The 21,980-nt window shown below is 42.2% G+C and overlaps 1 protein-coding gene across 16 annotated transcripts in view; it reads right to left on the reverse strand.

The window, feature by feature from the left end:
• Positions 1-13,471: 13,471 nt before the first annotated feature.
• rbm47 (RNA binding motif protein 47) overlaps positions 13,472-21,980 on the reverse strand; it is a 219,612-nt gene continuing 211,103 nt past the window's right edge. For 14 of the 16 annotated variants that reach the window (XM_033027537.1, XM_033027484.1, XM_033027459.1 and 11 more), the window contains one exon: positions 13,472-17,462. In XM_033027537.1, the coding sequence (XP_032883428.1) occupies positions 17,214-17,462 (249 nt within the window). In that variant the 3' untranslated portion in view covers positions 13,472-17,213. The remainder of the gene's footprint in view (positions 17,463-21,980) is intronic. The other 2 variants (XM_033027551.1, XM_033027544.1) reach the window with 1 other exon arrangement.

A 21,980-nucleotide genomic window follows, 5' to 3' on the forward strand; every position in this document is an offset into this window, starting at 1 on the left:
GTGTGGTGGCTGCCTATGCACCAGTGTCCCCACGTTAAATAAAGTCACGCACAGGCGTCCTCCATGAGAGGACAGTCATACACGTTTCGAGTGACCGCCGATGATGATTCCAGCACTTTATGTCTCAGAAAGAACCAGCTTTACTCAGCAGCCAGGGCCGAAACAGACCGATGAAGGTTAGTTGTGACCATTTTCTTTGGTTTCCCTCAGGGCCCAGCAGAACAAAGTAAGTTTTAGTTTTAAAGATACAGTGCAGAAACAGGCCCTGCTCCGACCATCGATCCCCGCACATTAACACTATCCGACACAAACGAGGGAAAACTTTACAATTATACCAAGCCAATTAACCAACCAACCTGTATGTCTTTGGAGTGTGGGAAGAAACCAGAACTCCTGGAGAAAACCCACGCAGGTCACAGGGAGAATGTACAGACTCCATCCAGACGAAAGCCCATGGTCAGGATTGAACTCGGGTCTCTGCACTGTAAGGCAGCAAAGCAACTGGGACTGTCATATGAGGAAAGATTAGAAAGAGTGGGCTTGTATTCACTGGATTTAGAAGGATGAGAGGGATTCTTATAGAAACATATAAAATTATAAAAGGACTGGACAAGCTAGATGCAGGAAAAATGTTCCCAATGTTGGGGGAGTCTAGAACCAGGGACCACAGTCTTAGAATAAAGGGGGGCCATTTAAAACTGAGATGATAAAACACTTTTTCACCCAGAGTGTTGTGAATTTGTGGAATTCTCTGCCACAGGAGGCAGTAGAGGCCAATTCACTGGATGAATTTAAAAGAGAGTTAGATAGAGCTCTAGGGGCTAGCGGAATCAAGGGATATGGGGAGAAGGCAGGCACAGGTTACTGATTGTGGATGATAACCCACGATCACAATGAATGGCGGTGCTGACTTGAAGGGCCGAATGGTCTCCTCCCGCACCTATTTTCTATGTTTCTAACTGGAGCGCTGCACCAGGGCATGGACAACATTCTCATCAGGGTAGACTTTTCTAACTTCAAATAACCTTTGCTTTCCCTCTCTCTCCCTTTCCCAGTTCACCGACCAGTCTGACTGCCCTTGATTTCATTTTATCTTCCTTTATTGTTACCTTCTCTTAGTTAACAATGATCTATTCCACATTTTCCTTGTTCCCCATCCCCTTTGTCTTATTTTCGCACCTTACACTTCCTTCTGTTTTCTTCCTCTCCCCTGACTCTCAGTCTGAAGAAGGGTCTTGACCCAAAACTTCACACATTCCTTCTACCTACAGATGCTCCTGCTCCGCTGAGTTACTCCAGCATTCTGTGCCTATCTTTATAATTTCACTAGTCTACTTATTTAGTCTACCTGTTTGTGAAAGGACAACTTTCTCTTCCCAGGAATTAGCATATCTAATTCTAACTAATATCTAATATCTTCCAGGCCATTTCCGGAAGTATATCCTTTCTTTAATAAGGAGACTAATTCTGCACGTACTCCAGGTGTGGTCTCACTAATGCCTACACAATTGTAACAATACTTTATTTATAAACTCCAACTCCCTTGCAATAAAGGTCAATGTGCTATTTGCCTTCCTAACAACTTACTGCAACTGCCTGTTAACTCTTTGTGTTCCATGCACAGGGACACCTGAATCGATTGATACTCTGGTCATTTGCAGGTAATCTCCTTTGAGATGAAAGTCTGCCTTTGATTGCTCGCCAAAGTGCATGATTTCACAACTTCCTGCACTAAACTCTATATTGACAGGCTTCTGGCCACTCACTCAACCTATCTATATCCTGTGCAGAGTCCAAGTATCTTTATCGCAACATATTCTTCCATCTTTTTCTTGGCATCAGTTCTGATTGATGTTTCCAATACAGAGTTGCCACTTTCAGAACCAAAGCCAAAGAGATGGGAAGAAAGGTTTTATAATGCAGTTATAAAATAAGTCTACCTCCATTGATCCAAGGCTGTAGATATCCCTGGTTTAGGAGCTGTGGCTGAAGAAGTCCACAGAGTGTTGTTGTTGATGATAATAATATATTGAATGTTGTAGGGTGGAAGTGGGGTGGTGGGGTGGTTAGATATCCTCTAATTGCGCACAGTTTAGTTTAGTTTCATCTTTCTTTCCTTCTTTCTCTCTCCTCCTTTATTTCTCTTACTGTATCTGAATTTACCCACTCTAATTTGCACTTCCCTTTTCAAGTAATCTTTACTTTCAGAATCCTTCAATCTAATCGGTTAGGAAGGATTTCTTGTCCTGTTCACTCAGATCCCAAATGCCCAGCAGAGGACACTAGCTACTGTTCCTAGTGCACTTCCCAGCTTTGTCCAGAGAACAAACATTGGCAACACTAAGCAGGCGTGTCCAGGTCTAATTAAAGGTAGTGCCTTTTGTTGTTCAGTTACAGGTATTTTCAGGCCTTCCTGTTCGTCCTAATTTCAAAAGCAGCAGTGCTTTTGCAAAGTAGAGGTTGGCTGAATGGCAATTATATAAAACATGTCGGAGCTGGATCTTTGTGTCTCAGATACAGTGAGGTTGGGTTGTTGTTGGCAGTGGCGTGGTAAAGTAAATAAACCACTTATGACTGTAACTCCAAAGAAACTCGATAATGGCAAAGAACCAGTCGTGGAAGTTGTTCAGTATCAAGGAAATACTTGAGAAAACAAGATTACTTTGGCATGAAGCTTTGTAGTCATAACAACCTCTGACTTCAGCTATTTCTTAACCAATCCAGATTCAGCAAGGTCATCGAGAGAACAGTTTTGTCTCAATTGCACTATTCATGCAACTGGTTGCAGAATGACTAAGGCATATTTTAAACCCGGTGACAAGTTAATCATTAATGAAGCCATTTATGACCTCTGAACCCTGTATCTAGAGAGGAAAAAAACAGGAAGGTGTGCAAAATGTATTCTTTGTATAAAAAAAGGTGATGTTTTATCATTTTTACTGACGAGGGAGGATATGTGGTATTTCTTTATAAGCTTTCTGCCAAGGTAAGAATGATCGAAAAGGATTAGATTTTACAGTAAATTCTGATCGGGACTGTTTCCATTCTGGGGTAAGCAACTTGTGTTGCATCATTAGCGATCACTGTATCATGTAGTGATAGTACCTCTATTATTCCTGCAATATCGTGTAGGGGAATTAATATTTCATCACTTTGGGTGCCTAACTCAATATTTGTCGAAAAGACAGTTTTAGAACATTTCTTGCTGAGACAAATTGATCTTTTCATGATTGCTGCTTAAAGTGAGGTGCTTTACACACAGGTTGAAAGGAAGTTTAAAATGGAAATTCAGTGGTTTAGTTTAAAATGCAGCATAGATAGAAACAGGCCTTTCGGCCTATGCTGACCACTGATCGCACATTTACATTAGTTCTATATTATCCCACTTTCTCATCCATTCCCCACACACCAAGGGCAATTTTGGAGGCCAATTAACCTACAAACCCGTACGCCTTTGGGCAATGGGGGGGAAACCGGAGCACCCGGAGGAAACCCACACGGTCACAGGGAGAATGTGCAAACTTCACACAGACAGCATCCGACGTCAGGATCGATCCCGGGTCTCTGGCACTGTGAGGCAGCAGCTCTACCAGTTGTGCTGTCTTTTGTTATGTGAGAGATGCTGATTAAAATTAAAATTCCAATCATTGTATTTGCTGCCACGGGTGCCACTCCTAAATACTAAATAGGTGTTGTTCAAATTCCCCCAAAATTCCCCAACACATTCCCAAGATCGTTATGCTTGTCTCCATTTCTTCTGTACACGACTAGGGTGAAGCCATCTCATGTTCCACCTGGGTAGTCTAGAATCTAATGGTATAAACTATAAAAATGGTATAAACTCGACACTAGGGTCCCTGCATCGAAGGCCTCTGCCTACAGTCTATCCGTTTTTTCACCTGTTTTTTAAATTTTAGTTTGTCTAAACAGTTTTGTTTTGGGGATTCTTTAGTTTTTTTATGTGGGGGAGGGGGGAGGGGTGAGGGGGAAACCGGTTCTCAGTCGCTACCTATTTCTCTGTGTCGCATCCTCGCCCCCTCTCTTCTCGGCCTACCACTGGATCGGAGCGGCCTCTTCTACCGGAGACCGGGGACCGGACCAGAGCTTCAGCAGCGACGGCACTGCGCAGCGCTGGATTCACCGCGGAGCGGGCGATACCTACCTGGATCGCCGTTTGGAGCTCCGGAGTGTTGGGCCTGCTGCTCCCAGCAGGAGCTCCCAGCGCGGGCGGCACTGACCGACATCGCGGAGTCCTGGGGCCCTTTGCCGAGGGGTGCCAGCATGAATCTCCGCCCGGTGCGGCCTGGGGACGTCGGGAGCTGCTGAGGTTGGCCTCCCATTCCGACGTCGGAGGTGCCTTCCCTCACAGTGGGAAACTTTGATTCTGCTGTGTGGGGATATTTTATGTTGAACACTATCGTGTGTTGTGTTCTTTATTTTATTGTATGTCTGTATGGTGATCACATTTCACTGTGCCAACAGGCACATGTGACAAATAAATGTATCTTGTATCTTCAAGTAACCCCCTGTCACCCAGTCTCAGTCCCCCTCTCCTGACTCATCTGCGTATCATTCACACACTACATCTTCCAGATCTCCCATATCCTCCTCCAACTAGTTCCATTACCCCATCTTCCCTCTGTTGTCTGGTTAAACTGATCACCTTTCTTACTTTTCAGGTTTCACTTCTCTTGTCCCCCATGTCACCTTCCAAACTCTAGCTCAATCTCTCTCCTTTCTCAGCCTGACTCCACTAATTGTCTTTAATCTTTCTTTATCTGTCTCTTCTATCATCCACCAACCACCGTCTCCTGACTCCACACCTTCCTGTCTCCAATTGGTTCCATCTGTTAATCATCTCCCTACTCATCTGGTTCCAACTATCAGTCCATGCATCACCTCTCCCTCTCATCGTTTTATACAAGCTATCTCTCCCCTGTACCCTCATTCCTGATGCAGGGTCTGGACCAGAAATGTTGACCATCCCTTTGCAAACATAGATGTGCCTGGCCTGCTGAGCTCCTGTGGCAGTTTGTTTTTGTTCCAGGTTCCAGCATCTGCAGTCCCTTGTGCCTCCATGCCGAGTGAAACTTGTTTTTCCGGTGACACTTGCATCTCATGCATGAATAAGCAAAAAGTTTTGGTACGGTTTGACAATTAAAAATTGAAATGTAGTCTTGAGTTTTGCTTCCTTTTCCAGCGAGCTGTTGTTGTTTTTATACATTTTATGAGCAAGCTTCATTGATTCCCTCAATGTTCATCAACGTTACTGAATATAACAGCTAAGAAAGGGAGTGTTTTGCTCAGTAGTGGAGTGTTACTGGTAATTTTCTTCTCCCTGTGTTCTTGGAATTCTTTAACTTTGGTCATACATTTCCATTCTAACCAAAAGGGCAAATTGTTTTGCATATATGACTGTCCCATTAGTGTTGATGTTAATAGACATTACCCATGTTTAATTTAGTTTAGAGATACAGCATGGAGACAAGCCCTTCAGCCCACCGAGTCTATGCCAACCTGCAGTCACCCGTACTCTAGTTCTAACCTACACACAAGGGACAATTTACAGATGCCAATTAACATACAAACTTGCACATCTTTGGAATGTGGGAGGAAACTGAAGAACCTGGAAGAAACCCACGCAGTCCCAGGGCGAATGTACAAATTCCGTACAGACAGCACCCATTGACAGGATCGAACCCGGGTCTCTGGCACTGTAAGGGAGCAGCTGTGCCACTCAGCTTGGTTCTTACCAGTTCTAACATGCTGATATGAATATAGCAGGTCCATTTCTAGAAAATCTAATTTTTGAACAAGTGAATTGCACATGACTTTAAAAAGTAATCCATCGCAGAACAACAATGCCGTGACAATGGGTTGCATATTGCAGTGCACAATAATTCATACAATAACAATATAAAACATGGTAATTTCTGGTAAGTTTCCAATAATGGCAAGAACAGTGACGTAAAAATTAACAACCTAGTGTGTGTAGGGTGGTGTTAATGTGTGGGAATCATCTCCCTACTCATCTGGTTCTAACTATCAGTCCATGCATCACCTCTCCCTCTCATCTTTTTATACAAGCTATCTCTCCTCTGTACCCTCATTCCTGATGCAGGGTCTGGACCAGAAATGTTGACCATCCCTTTGCAAACATAGATGTGCCTGTCCTGCTGAGCTCCTGGGCAGTTTGTTTTTGCTCCAGGTTCCAGCATCTGCAGTCTCTTGTGCCTCCATGCCGAGTGAAACTTGTTTTTCCAGTGACACTTGCATCTCATGCATGAATAAGCAAAAAGTTTTGGTACGGTTTGACAATTAAAAATTGAAATGTAGTCTTGAGTTTTGCTTCCTTTTCCAGCGAGCTGTTGGTGTTTTTATACATTTTATGAGCAACTTCAGACACAAATTCTATCTTCATTAAAAAGAATGATTAGTGATTTTTATTTAAACATCAATTGTGTCTCGCTGACTTTTGTGAACATTACATCCCTATTGTGGATATTGCAATTTGGGCAAGTGACTCATTGCACTGAGAAATTTGTAAAATTCAACATCTTAACAAATCAATTTAGCAATAGCAATGGCCATTGGTTAGATTGCAAGAAACCTCAGAGGACTTTGTGGTTTGATATCTGGATGGTAGATGTAATTTGGATGTGGAAATACCTTGCACAAATAATGCCAGGAAATACAATGCTCTCATCAGCTTTACTTAATTTTGATCTTATGGTCTCTTCTGTCATTCCAACCTTTAAAAAAAAAAATCTTTACTTTCTTGAACAAGGGCTTTGCCATCCTGGATTTAACTGAACCTCGTTTCACCAGGAGGTAGAACATTGTTGGCTGGTTTCATGTACAAAAAGTAGTGAAACAAGCAACATATTCCCAAATTAGAATAACTGAGATCAGTCCTCATCTGACTAACATCAGAAGCTGCTAGGTGCCCTTCACCTCTCCACAGGCATCTTGTCTTTACCTAGGTTCAATCCTACGCAATTTGCCCAACTGGCAGCAGCTCTCCAGTGAACTGATAGGAAGGGAAGATCGAGGCCAAGTGACCCTGATTGAAGAAGGGTCTCGACCCGAAACGTCACCCATTCCTTCTCTCCAGAGATGCTGCCTGACCATCTGAGTTACTCCAGCATTTTGTGTCTATCTTTGGTGTAAACCAGCATCTGCAGTTCTTTCCTACGCACCCCAGTCAGTTATTTGCTTCTCCTGGTCAATCAAGAATTTGTATTTTGTAAAGGGTATTTATACAAGCCAGCACCCACATTACTTTCAAGGATTTACCAGGGACACGCAAAAAATGGCCCCAATCTAATTTTGGTTGGCCCTTACCAAAGGTCCTTGGGGACAAAATAAAAATAGAAAATAAAATAAAAGCTGGAGAGGCTGAAAATCTGAAGCAAAGACGGAAAATTCTTCAAAAACGCAGCAGGTTACGGTGGCGGCACTGCGCACAGCGGTAAAGTTTGCACTTTATCTGTTTATTGTTGTGTGTATATATATATATATTACTAGACTAAGTGGGACCCGTTGGGTCCCATGTTCACACGGGAGGGCTGGTCCCCCGACGCAATATTCCACCTCTCCACCAATTCCAATATTGGTGGCCAGTGGGGGGGCTTTCTGGAGTGCTGGTATGGGTTCTTGGGGTGGCAGTTCAGTCCCTCAAGCCTGATCTGCTGGCAGCTCACTCACGGCTGGTGAGCTGGCAGTTGACTCATGACTATTCCTTGAAATTCCATTTCAAGCAGGGTGCAAGTCCACCAAATTCAAATCCATGTTCCTACCATTTCAAGCAGGGTTCAAGGCCACCAAATTCAAGTGCAGTTTCTTACCACTATGAGCAGGGTGCAAGGCCACCGAATTCAAGTGCAGTTTCCAACCACTTCAAGCGGGGTGCAAGGCCACCGAATTCAAGTGCAGTTTCATACCACTTCAAGCTGGATCCAAGGCCACCAAATACAAGTGCAGTTTCATACCACTTTCAGCAGGGTGCAAGGCCACCAAATTCAGTGCAGTTTTATTCCACTTCAAGCAGGGTCCAAGGCCACCAAATTCAAATGCAGCTTCATACCATTTCATGCAGGGTGAAACCACCATAAAACCCATACAAAACATCAACCTCACAGTTCAGTAGACATTCAGTGTGTTCAGTTGATTCACAGCTCAGACAGAGTCATGACCTCTCCCTCCCCCATCATGCAGAGACTGAGCCACACCCACACTTCCGGGTTTTATAACCCCTCCCCCTCACAACGGAAAAGGTGTGGCTTTCAGGGCGTGATTGACAGGAGAGAGATACTCAACAATTTTTAAACACTAATAACACTTTTATTTTTCATTGATGGGAAGAATTCTCTGCACCTGCTCAGCGGAGGGGGGACTGAGTAAGATGGCCAAAAATCACAGCCGTAAGTGTAGCGTTTTATCTAAAATCAATATACAGTGCAAACAGGAAGTAAGTGCATTTGCAGTAGTGCCTTTCAACCTCAAGCCAAAGCACCCAAGCCACCATTTGCAGTAAGTAGTGCCTTTCAACTTCAAGCCAAAGCACCCAAGCCAACATTTGCAGTAAGTAATGCCTTTCAACTTCAAGCCAAAGCACCCAAACAACCATTTGCAGGCAGTGCCTTTTTACTTCAAACAAACCATATTTTCATTTTCAAACCACATTAAGGGTACTCACAGTTGTGTAGACATTTGTTCAGTGTTATTCAGAGCTCAGAGAGACGTGACCCTTGGCTTCATCCATCTTGCAGAGAGTGAGTGAGGCACACCACTTCCTGGTTTTATAGCCCCTCCCCCTCCCTCCAGCAGAGGCAGCAGAGAGAATGGTGAATTTTTAAAAAACATTAATATCTCTCTGATTTGTCATCGATGGGAAAAATCCTCCGCACCCGTAAGGCAGAGGGGGGCTCTGGGCGAGGTGGCCAAAAATGACGGCCATAGGTGGCGGCGTTCTGTCGGAAATCGCAGCACAGTAGGCCAAAAGCGGTCAAGATCAGAGATTTAGTAATATAGATATATATCTATATTACTAAATCTCTGTTCTTGACCGGTTTTGGCCATCTGTGCTGCAATTTCCGAGAGAACGCCACCACCTACGGCCGTCATTTTTGGCCACCTCGCTCAGAGCCCCCCCCCCCCCCCCGCCGCATGTGTGCAGAGGATTTTCCCCGTCAATTAAAAATGACAGATATATTAATATTTTTACAAAATTCCCCATTCTCTCTGCTGCCCCCGCTGGCGGCAGGGGGGAGGGACTATAAAACCAGGAAGTGGTGTGCCTCACTCACTCTTCAAGATGGAGGAAGGCAGAGGGTCACGTTTCTCTGAGCTGTGAATAACACTGAACACATGTCTACTCAAATGTAAGTGCCCTTAGTGGTTCTAAAATGCTTGCAAAAAAATGTCTATTGGTTCTAAAGCTTGCAAAAAGTGTCTCTATTGGTTCTAAAGCTTGCAAAAAATGTCTATTGGTTCTAAAGCTTGCAAAAAAATGTCTATTGGTTCTAAAGCTTGCAAAAAAAATGTCTATTGGTTCTAAAGCTTGCAAAGAAAATGTCTATTGGTTCTACAGCTTGCAAAAAAAGTGTCTATTGGTTCTAAAGCTTGCAAAACAATGTCTATTGGTTCTAAAGCTTGCAAAAAAATGTCTATTGGTTCTAAAGCTTGCAAAATGTGTCTCTATTGGTTCTAAAGCTTGCAAAAAATGTCTATTGGTTCTAAAGCTTGCAAAAAATGTCTACTGGTTCTAAAGCTAGCAAAAAGTGTCGATTGGTTCTAAAACTTGCAAAAGTGTCTATTGGTTCTAAAGCTTGCAAAACAAGGTCTATTGGTTCTAAAGCTTGCAAAAAAAGGTCTATTGGTTCTAAAGCTTGCAAAAAAAGTGTCTATTGGTTCTAAAGCTTGCAAAACAATGTCTATTGGTTCTAAAGCTTGCAAAAAGTGTCTATTGGTTCTAAAGCTGGCAAGAAATGTCTCTATTGGTTCTAAAGCTGGCAAAAAATGTCTCTATTGGTTCTAAAGCTGGCAAAAAATGTCTCTATTGGTTCTAAAGCTGGCAAAAATATGTGTCTATTGGTTCTAATGCTGGCAAAAATATGTGTCTATTGGTTCTAAAGCTGGCAAAAATATGTCTCTATTGCTTCTAAAGCTTGCAATTTTTTTTTATATTGGTTCTAAAATGGTTCATACTAGCACTCCAGAAAGCCCCTCCCTCCTCCCCCCTCCCCCCCCCCCCATTTGGCTTGGTGTGTCTTGAAATTGAAAGGCATTACTTACTGCAAATGGTGGCATGAAGTTGAAAGGCACTACTTACTGCAAACGGTGGTTTGGGTGCTTTGGCTTGAAGTTGAACGCACTACTTACTGCAAATGGTGGCTTGGTAGCTTTGGTTTGAAGTTGAAAGGCACTATTACTGCAAATGGTGGCTTGGGTGTGGCTTGAAGTTGAAAGACACCACACTGCAAATGATGGCTTGGGTGTGGCTTGAAGTTGAAAGGCACCACTTACTGCAAATGGTGGCATGAAGTTGAAAGGCACTACTTACTGCAAATGGTGGCTTGGGAGCTTTGGGTTGAAGTTGAAAGGCACTATTATTGCAAATGGTGGCTTGGTTGCTTTGGCTTGAAGTTGAAAGGCACTACTTACTGCAAATGGTGGCTTGGGTGCATTGGCTTGAAGTTGAAAGGCACTACTTACTGCAAATTGTGGCTTGATGTTGAAAGGCACTACTTGTTGCAAATGGTGGCTTGGGTGCTTTGGCTTTAAGTTGAAAGGCACTACAAATGGTGGCATGAAGTTGAAAGGCACTACTTACTGCAAGTGGTGGCTTGGGAGCTTTGGTTTGAAGTTGAAAGGCACTACTTACTGCAAAAGGTGGCTTGGGAGCTTTGGCTTGAAGTAGAAAAGGCACTATTACTGCAAATTGTGGCTTGAAGTTGAAAGGCACTATTTACTGCAAATGGTGGCATGAGGTTGACAGGCACTACTTACTGCAAATGGTGGCTTGGGTGCATTGGCTTGAAGTTGAAAGGCACTATTTACTGCTAATGGTAGCATGAAGTTGAAAGGCACTACTTACTGCAAATGGTGGCATTAAGGTTGAAATGCACTACTTGCTGCAAATGGTGGCTTGGGTGCTTTGGCTTGAAGTTAAAAGGCACTACTGTAAATGCACTTACTTCCTGTTTGCACTTTATATTGATTTTAGATAAAACGCTACCACATACGGCAGTGATTTTTGGCCATCTTACTCAGTCCCCCTCCGCTGAGCAGGTGCGGAGAATTCTTCCCATCAATGAAAAATAAAAGTGTTATTAGTTTTTTTTAAATGTTGAGAATCTCTCTCCTGTCAATCACTCCATGAAAGCCACACCTTTTCCTGTGGGGGAGGGGTTATAAAACCCGGAAATGTGGGTGTGGCTCAGTCTCTGCAAGATGGAGGAGGGAGAGGTCACGACTCGCTGTCTTTAGTGGCTTTGCACCCTACTTCAAATGGTATGAAACTGCACTTGAATTTGGTGGCCTTGCACCCTGCTAGAAGTGGTAAGAAACTGCACTTGAATTTGGTGGCCTTATACCCTGCTGGAAATAGGATTTCAAGGATTAGCCGTGAGTCAACTACCAGCCCACCAGCCGTGAGTGAGTTGCCAGCAGAACAGGCTTGATTGACTGAGACGCCAGCCCAAGAATCCATTTGGCGCACAATTTGCATACTAGCCCTCTGGAAACCAGTCCCTTCAGCCCACAACACCCATACTAGCGCACCAGAAAGCCCCCCCCCCCCCCAACTGGCCACCAATATTAGAATTGGTGGAGAGGTGGAATATTGCGTTGGATGACCAGCCCTCCTGTGTGATGCTGGGACCCAACGGGTCCCACTTAGTCTAGTATATAGATATGGACACACTGATCTGATCTGTATTTATGACTACAATATCCTGTTGTGCTGCAGCAATGCAAGAATGTCATTGTCCCATCTGGGACATGTGACAATAAACTCTCTTGAATCTTGAATCTAACCATCAAATTACCTTCCCAAACATTGGACATTATATTGTTCATTCCCATTATGTTCTTATAAAACAAATCCCTTTTTAGAAAATGTATTTATGAACCTGATGAGCTCAATAACAGCTAACATAATCTCAATTTTCCCTTTCCCATGATCATTGCAACTTCTATATCTATCCTCCCTCATGCACGTCCTATATTAAATCTGTTCACAAGGTTGTCTGTCCACGCACAGCACCAAAACAGTCGCAAACATTTTCTGTGTGGGTGAAGAGTTTTTTACTCAATAGTCATTAGTCAGATTTATTCGTCACATACACAATGAAGTGCAGTGAAATTTTGTCTGTAACTACCCCGATTAGAGACTGGATGGGCTGGGTTTTCTTTCCTTGATGTGGAGGAGGATGAGGGGGAATCTGATAGAGGCACAAAAAATATATACGGGCACAGGTTGGGTGCGTAGTGAGAAACATTCCCCCATAACAGAGACATCTCTAACCAGATGGCATAGAGTTAAGATAGAGAGTAACAGGATTGGAGCAGATCTGAGGATTTTTCTCCCCCTCACTCACTGGGTGGTTGCAGTGAGAAGGTGTCTGGAAGCAGGTACTCTCACAGCATTTAAATAAGTGACTGGACAAGCAATGAATTGCCAAAGCCTGAAAGGTGTGCGATTTATATGGATGTATATTTGATGGTCAGCATTAACGTGACTAAAAGGCTCGCTTCTTAGCTGTACGACTATGATTCTATGAAATTATTCAGTTCAAAGCAGGATTTATTCTTTGAGCATATAAATATCACCCATGAAGAGTTGAAATAAAATTGAAACTGAATTTACATTCTCCCTTGACAATGATATATTCCAGCTTTTGATTATTGTTTCAGTTCCAAGTTGACACCTGCCCAGCAAGATACGCTTTACCTGTGACTTGGTCATAACACCCTTGCCTCTACCACAATCTGTTGGGTACAAGCCCCAGTCCCTTTCATTCAGAAATATTGAACCAAAACCTCATCTGCAAAACAAGATCTCATGTAACTATTCCATCTGACCCCCTGGTTAATTTTCATTCCACATAACCATTAATTTAGATTACCTTATTTTATGGGACCTTCCAGATTGCCATACTGTAACAATTCAAAAATAACCCGATTTAAAATTTATTATGGGCCACATTGTTCCTTAGAATGATATGATAAGTGAAAACTATTTTTTTTCCCTGTTTACATTGATTTTTATGATCTTTGTAATCAAAACAAAATAATTCCCATCTTTTGATAAGACAAAAGCAATATAGTTTCTGTGGTAATAGATCAGACATTTCCACCCCTTCATCCTCTTAGGAGCAAAATGCAGCTGTTAAATGCTCATGAGAACTCTGAAATCAATAGAGAAATCCATTTAATTGCCTACAATCTTACAAATCATCCAAGCCAACAGGTTTCAAAATGCTTTATTGACTACTGCTTTTGAATATAAATGCAACAGAATAAACTTAAGCTTTAAAAACACAATGAAAATAGAAAACAAAGAGTTCAAACACGTCATGGTAATGTGTTTGTTTGCTAATAAGGCACATTTGTTTTAAAAGATTTTTCTATGTATAACTTGTTCTTTTATATGCACCAGACCAACATTTTGAACTTAACTAGAAAGAAATGCTGTTTGAATGAAATAGCTAAAATAAAGTGGCACAAGTCTGGATCCTAACAGGTTTATTGACCTTCTGCAGACCCCCTGCCAAAAGCAGATAATCAATACTTTAACCTTGTTGGATCAATGTTAGGTCCTCTGTGCAGAAAAAAAAGCAAGTAAAAAATACATGAAGCTTTTACTAGCGGACATAGTTACGTGAAACCCTTTATTTTTCTTCCACTGTTACTCTCCCACGTCTAAATGGTCTTGAATGCATCTTACACGTTAAATATTATTTTTAAATACATCTAGATTCTTTTCACTTAACTGGGCTATGAGAAACTATTCTTCAAATAAAAGTATTTTGGAATAAAATGAATCTCAAAATCTGACCATAACTCCTCTCTTTATAAGATAATATTTTAAAAATAATTGAGCAACTTTCTTTGTACTCTAATTGGTGGTGTTACCATATATACTTTGTGTACTTCATAAAAAGTATTTCACAGATATACTAAAAAGGTACAGTAGACGTTATGAAAATTGATATTTCTTTGAGGAAACCAAGGCATTTTCTAGCAGCAGTATCTATTTTGTTGGCAACTTTATAAACCTTGATTTTAACAACTATCAATAATTAAAATCGTGCAGAAAATGTGCCGAGCAGTTTGTGATGTTGAATCCATAATGGCAGGCCGGGCAACAGTTGGGAACTATCAGCAGAGTAAAAAATGTTGTTTTAAAACTTTACAAGTGATGTCTTTACAGGTTGTTTGGGTAAGGTCCAGGTGTAATACAAGTTGTTTGTTAAAAGGGAATCTTCGCTCAAATCCCGTTGATTCCCTGAATGTTCATCAACGTTACTGAATATAACAGCTAAGAAAGGGAGTGTTTTGCTCAGTAGTGGAGTGTTACTGGTAATTTTCTTCTCCCTGTGTTCTTGGAATTCTTTAACTTTGGTCATACATTTCCATTCTAACCAAAAGGGCAAATTGTTTTGCATATATGACTGTCCCATTAGTGTTGATGTTAATAGACATTACCCATGTTTAATTTAGTTTAGAGATACAGCATGGAGACAAGCCCTTCAGCCCACCAAGTCTATGCCAACCTGCAGTCACCCGTACTCTAGTTCTAACCTACACACAAGGGACAATTTACAGATGCCAATTAACATACAAACCTGCACATCTTTGGAATGTGGGAGGAAACTGAAGAACCTGGAAGAAACCCACGCAGTCACAGGGCGAATGTACAAATTCCGTACAGACAGCACCCATTGACAGGATCGAACCCGGGTCTCTGGCACTGTAAGGGAGCAGCTGTGCCACTCAGCTTGGTTCTTACCAGTTCTAACATGCTGAGATGAATATAGCAGGTCCATTTCTAGAAAATCTAATTTCTGAACAAGTGAATTGCACATGACTTTAAAAAGTAATCCATCACAGAACAACAATGCCGTGACAATGGGTTGCATATTGCAGTGCACAATAATTCATACAATAACAATATAAAACATGGTAATTTCTGGTAAGTTTCCAATAATGGCAAGAACAGTGACTTGTAAAAATTGGGAAATATAATGTGACCTCCGAACATCTAGAGTTTGCTTTTTAAGAAAAAATGATGGTACCTCATTTGGTTTTAAGTGAGGCACAAAAGTTTGTTTAATTACTTTTAGGGATTAAATAATTAAGATTGCACTAACACAAGCAGCAGCTGCCTTTGTAATCTGCATTTAATTTAGTGATGTGCTCATTTGAGAAAGTAATGTAGAATGTGAAACATTAATCCATTGATTAGAGATAGTCTTCAAAATGGTGCCTCTCAATAGTTAGTGTTTCTGGGAGATTATCATTAGTACTTACAGTGTATGTGAGCTTCTATTCTATAAACAGCAAGTGTGAAGGCAAATGGCTGAACCTGTGCTGAAAAGACCCCATATAATCTAGTACCTCAACCAAATAATCTTTCCTAGGTTGAAAAAAAATGAATGCAGCTCAACTGTTGTTGTTATCCGCAGGTTTCTTTGGTTAGCCCAAAGTGTGTGGTCACATTATACAGGTTTTACTAAGCATCACGGCACATTTTAACACGGACGTTTTTCGAAAGTCTCCTTTACAGGCCACTGAAAGACTGCAAAAATACATTTGGTTCCTACTATAATAAAAGATTTATGTTGCTTCTTCAACAGAATTGAAAGAAATTGATAAATCTCTGTGGTAGACTACGTACCATGTGCTGCTGCACCATAAAAGGCATTTGCTCATAAACTTATATTAAAACATAATATGTACACGCTCACACATAAATCTAATTTGTTACATAACCAAAATACAACATTAGTACCCACACTACTTTATCACCTCAGATCAGCTAGAAATTTTCTTTAACATGATAAAAAGTAATTATAATAGAACTTCATGCTGACAAGACTTATTTCAGTCCTTGTCCTAACAAAATCTCAGCATTGAAGCTGAATTTAGAGCCGACACACAGAAAATAATGAGCATTGCAATAGAAATTTATCCTTGCCTTCACTAGGTCGAGCATTTAGCTCGATGGTTATCTTCTACCTAATGTCTTGTGTATTTCAGTCCCATTGTATTTCTTAAGTGACAATCTATCATCATGTCATCTTTTCTCACTACTGTGGACAGTTATTTCCCTTGCTTTTTATTTCTCTTTCTGAACAATCCACACCTTACCTCAAAAGACAAACATTTACTTAGATACTTCCTTCCTCAATCATCTGAATCTCAATCTGAACACTTCATCCCATCAAGATCAGTACTACAAATATTCACTCTGAAGCTGGTGAAATTCAGTTCCTGAAAGAACCAAAATTATGGAAAATAATTCTATCCAAATTCTGGCTTTGTGTTAACAGTCCAAATTTTTTAAATTGTAGCTCGTATATTATTTGGACCCAATGCTTGTACTAAACAATAAAAATGGTGTTGCTCACCAAAATGAACAACTCAAGTTTTTAAATACACACCATGTACAATTCTTGGCCATGACAGGCCTATGCTTGGTTATATGTTTTGTGTTTTGATTAGTCTTTATATGGACATTTATGAGGATCTACTTATGATATATGGTCCAATTAAGGCTGAGCGTTTCTTGAAGGCACCAATAGAATAATTAACTGGAGTGAGCGTATCACACAAAACATCTTTGTTCAGCATGTAAAAACCCATACCTACAAGTACTAATCTTCTAGATTCTAGTTGTCCACATTCAGAGTGTTCAAACCTTATGGACGGAAGATTTTATAATATTTTCTAAAGACAAGGCAATTTAAAAAAAAAGTGTTTTCATATAAATGCATAGAATGGTTTTTACTGAAATTTTAAAACACTTTTTTCAAAATTTAGTAACAAATAGCATTTTTAAAACATTTCGCTCTTTCATATAGTTTTTGGTGCAAAGTTTACTCAAGTCCTAAAAACAATTATTTCACAAAAAAACTATGTTGGCTTTATTTCTTCATAAATATCAGTGTATTCCTTCACTATTACAAAGTCTTTGTTATAAAATCCTAATAGGTTTGGTAGAAATCGTGTAAAGGGACTTGAAAGGTGGCTGCAGGGAATGCCTGTGGTACATAACTAGCATATCCTCCATAGGCTGCTACAGCTGCAGCAGTGGCTGCATTCTTTTGCAGCGTTGCCATGGCGGCAGCAGAAGCATGAGATGCAATTGGAACATAACTTGCCCCGTAGAATCCAGCTGCAGGAATTCGTTGAATGTTGGAAGCCATTGCATAGACTGGAGTTATTGGGCGAGTCTACAAAGGAAGGAACAAAAACACATGATTGCATTGGAACAATTATAAAGTCAATAGCAATGTACAAATTGCTGATAACAGAATCGAGGACCAGAGGACATAGGTTTATGTTGAAGGTGAAAAGATTTAATTGGAATCTAAGGGGTAACTTTTTCACACAAAGGGTGGTGGGTGTATGGAACAAGCTGTCAGAAGAGGTAATTGAGGCAGGGACGGTCCCAATATTTAAGAAGCAGTTAGACAGGTACATGGATAGGACAGGTTTGGAGGGACATGGACCAAATGCTGGGACTAGTGTAGCTGGGACATGTTGGCTGGTGTGGACAAGTTGGGCTAAAGGGCCCATTGCTACATCATATTACTTTATGATTCTATAACATAAATTGAATGCGGCCAGGCCAAACTCTTGATATTTCTGAGTAGCTAGATTCATATGAAAAATAATAAAATATCACAGAAGCTGGAAATCTGGCACAAAAAAATGGAAAATGCTTGAAGTACCCAGCCAGTTAGGTTCATAGACACCTACAGCCTGGAAACATGCCCTTCAGCCCAACCCACCTATGCCAGCCAAGATCCCAGTGATGACCAAGATACTCCAAAATAATCATAATCTCAGTTAGGCAACATCAGATAAATGCTCAATACTTACAGCATTTTTTGGGAATAATAATATTAGCCACACTTGACCAAACTTTGATACCTTATCCCAGGCAGTTAGTATTAGTGGGCAATTCAGTCATAGCTATGGCCAATCCAGCTCTTGCTGTCTGTCTAAAGTAACGATCAATCCAGAAGTAGGAATTCTGGAAATGATAATTTCCCATTCATACCCCAATGACAACTGAGAACATTCCTATCCAAAATAAATCATTTTGCCTAAGTGTATACATCAAATGATTTACAAGGAGAATATAACCATAATTATAAAAGGAACTGGAGCAGCAGCTGCATGAGGTCAGGACCATCCGGGAAACAGAGAGTTATCTGGACAAGACCTACAGTGATGTCACACCGAGGATACAGGAAGAGTGAAGGTGGGTGACAACAAGGAAGAGAAGTAAACATGGAGTGCAGGAGCCCCGGTGGCTGTTCCTATTGAAAACAGGTTACACGCCCTTGGGTGCTGTCAGAGCGGACGACATGAGAAGATTGAGTGGCAGCCAGGGCCGTGAATCCAACCCTCGTGCTGAGGCTCAACCGGGAAGAGTGACGGCAGGCAGAGCCACAGTGGTGGGGGACTCGATAGACAGAGGTGCGGACAGGAGATTCTGCGGCACCAGGTGAGACTCCAGGGTGCTGTGTTGCCTCCCTGGTGCCAGGGTTCAAGACATCTTGGAGCGGCTGCACATCCTCAATAGTGAGGGGGAGCAGCCGGAGGTTATTGTGCATGTTGCACGATGATATAGGTAGGAAGAGGAAGGAGGTTCGGCAACACGAGTTTAGGGAATTGGGTAAAAGACTGAAAAGTAGGACCTGCAGGGTAGTGATCTCAGGATTGCTTCCAGTACCTTGTGCTAGTGAAGGCAAGAACAGAACGATAGGGTAAATGAGTGTGTGGCTGAGGAGTTGGTGCAGGGGGCAGGGATTTAATTTCTGGATCAATGGGATCACTTCTGGGGCAAGGTTGACCTGTACAAAAGGGACGGGTTGCACCTTAACTGGAGGGGGACCAACATCCTAGTGGGCAGGTTTGCTAATGCTACACGGGAGGGTTTAAACTAGATTGGCAGTGGGGTGGGATCTCGTACAGGACAGAGGCACATAAGAGGCTAGAAGTTGGTATGGAGGGTGGTGTGGGAAAGGATGGTGGATGGAATAGGCAGGTGAAAAGCAGAGAGCGAAGAAGGAAAGTTGGTTTAAACTGCACGTGTGAATGCAAGGGGCCTGACGGGCGAGGCAGATGAGCTTAGGGCGTGGATAGGTACGAGCGTTGTAGCCATGACTGAAATCTGGTTAAGGGAGGGGCCGGACTGGCAGCTCAATGTTCCAGGGTACAGGAGCTTCAGGAGAGACAGGGGTGAGGGAAAAAGAGGAGGGGGGGGTTGCATTGTTGGTTAAGGAGGATGTCACGGCAGTGATCAGAGGTGGCATTTCGGACGGTTCATCTAGTGAGGCTATATAGGTGGAGGTGAGAAACAAGAAAGGGATGATCACCTTGTTGGGGGTGTACTACAGGCTCCTGAATTAGAAGCACAAATGTGCCAGGAGATTGCAGACAGCTGCAGGTCAAATGAGGTTGTTGTATTAGGGGATTTTAACTTTCCCAACATAGACTTGGAAAGGGTTTTAATGGGGTGCAATTCCTCAAAAGTGTTCAGGAGAGTTCAGAAGTGTTCTTAAACAGTATGTAGAGGCCTCCACAAGTGAGAGGGCAACGCTGGATTTCTAGTATTGGGAAATTGGGAAGGGCTAGTTAATGAAGTGTGTGTCGCGGAGCCTTTTGGGACCATTGACCACAGTTTGATTAGATTTAAGATAGTTATCGATAGGGATGGAGAGGGTCTACGTGTTAAAATGCTCAACTGGGGTAAGGCCAACTTTGGGGGTACGAGAGAAGGTCTCGCTCAAGTTGACTAGAGCAGGTTATTTGAGGTGAAAGTAACATCGGCCAAGTGGGATGTTTTTAAAAATGTGCTGACAAAAGCTCAGGATATGTACTCATTAGAGTGAAGGGCAAAGCAGGCAAACGTAAAGGAAGCTTGGCTGACGAGGGAAATTGAGGTGTACGTCAAAAACAAGGATGCATGGGACAGGTATAGGCAGCTAGGATCGTCCCTCCCTGGAGAAGTTTTGGGACCCAAGGAGTAAACTGAAAAAGGAGATCAGAAGGGCAAAAAGGGGCCAGGAGATAGCTCTGGTGGGTAGCATTGAGGACAATCCCAGATTTTATAAATACACTAAACTAAGTGGGGCCCAACGGGTCACATGGGAGGCCTGGTCCCCCATCGCAACCCATTCCCCAACACAATATTCTACCACTCACCAGGTCCCCCATATTTCAGCACTCACCCATAGCCCCCAACTGTGCAGGGACATATCCTCAGCACTGCCTCCTCCTCCTCTTGCTTCGAGGACTTTAAAAAAAGAATGCAATTGCCCCCTCTCCCCTCCTGTTCAGGTAAAAAACTTGCTGGAAGGACTGAGTGTTCCTCGATTGCAATTTTGTATGCAACTTTGTTGCACGCTAGGCCAGCAAGGATTTAGCTGTTAAATTCTTCTTAAACTTGAATTTTTTAAGTTAAAAATTATGAATAACATGTGAAATATAACATCAATCTGAACGAAAGTTTATAGGAACGACCACAGGACAAATGTGAGTAAGGTGGTGCAAAAGATTTAGCGCTACCATGTACCGTTTTGCCGTATGTCCCAGATCACCTACGCGCGCATAGTTAGATAGATAGAAACAAGATGAGACTTTTAGTACTAAATAGATAAGGGGGAAGAGGGTAACTAGAGAGAGAATGGGACCTCTCAGGAATCAAAGTGGTCACCTCTGTGTGGAGCCACAGGAAATGGGCAAGGTCCTCAATGAGTATTTCTCCTCTGTATTTACCGAGAAGAACAACAGTACGACGGAGGAACTTGGGGCAGTAAATGGAAGTGTCGAGAGCAGTCAGTGTTATCGTCGAAGAAGTACTGAAGGTACTGTTGTGTATGAAGGTAAACAAATCTCTACGGCCTGATCAGATGTATCCGAGGACATTGCGGGAAACTAGAGAGGAAATTGCGGGAGCCATGGTTGAAATTTACGAGTTGTCCTTAAATACAGGAGAGGAGCCGGAAGACTGGAGAGTGGCAAATGTTGTGCCTCTTTTCATGAAGGGCAGCAGGGAAAATGCTGGGAACTATAGGCCGGTGAGTTTAACATCTGTATTCTGAGGGATAGGTTATACAGGCACTTGGATGGGCAAGGGCTGAATGGAGATAGTCAGCATGGTTTTGTACATGGGAGGTCGTGTCTCACAAATCTGATTGATTTTTATGAAGACGTGAACAAAAAGGTCGATGAGGGCAGAGCTGTAGATGCTGTGTACATGGATTTCAGTAAGGCATTCAACAAGGCTCCACATGGTAGGCTCCTCTGGATGGTTAGATCGCATGGGATCCAAGGAGATATAGCTGAATGGATAGCAAATTGGCTCCTTGGAAGAAAGCAGAGGGTGGTGAAAGGTTGCTTCTTGGACTGAAAGACTGTAACTCAGGGTTCGGTGCTGGGCCCGTTACTGTTTGTCATCTACATCAATGATTTAGATGAGAACATACAGAGCAAGATTAACAAGTTTGCTGACGATACAAAAGTGAGTGGTTTTGCAGATAGTGAAGATGGTTGTGAAAGATTGCAGCAGGATCTGGATCGATTAGCCAGGTAGGCAGAGGAATGGTTGATGGAATTTAATACAGAGAAGTGTGAGGTGTTGCATTTTGGGATGTCAAACAAGGGCAGGACCTACACAGTAAATGGTGGACCTCTGGGTAGTGTTGTAGAGCAGAGGGATCTAGGAGTACAGGTGC

The sequence above is a fragment of the Amblyraja radiata genome, chromosome 1 (assembly GCF_010909765.2).
Source record: "Amblyraja radiata isolate CabotCenter1 chromosome 1, sAmbRad1.1.pri, whole genome shotgun sequence".
In the NCBI taxonomy this organism is placed as follows: Eukaryota; Metazoa; Chordata; class Chondrichthyes; order Rajiformes; family Rajidae; genus Amblyraja; species Amblyraja radiata.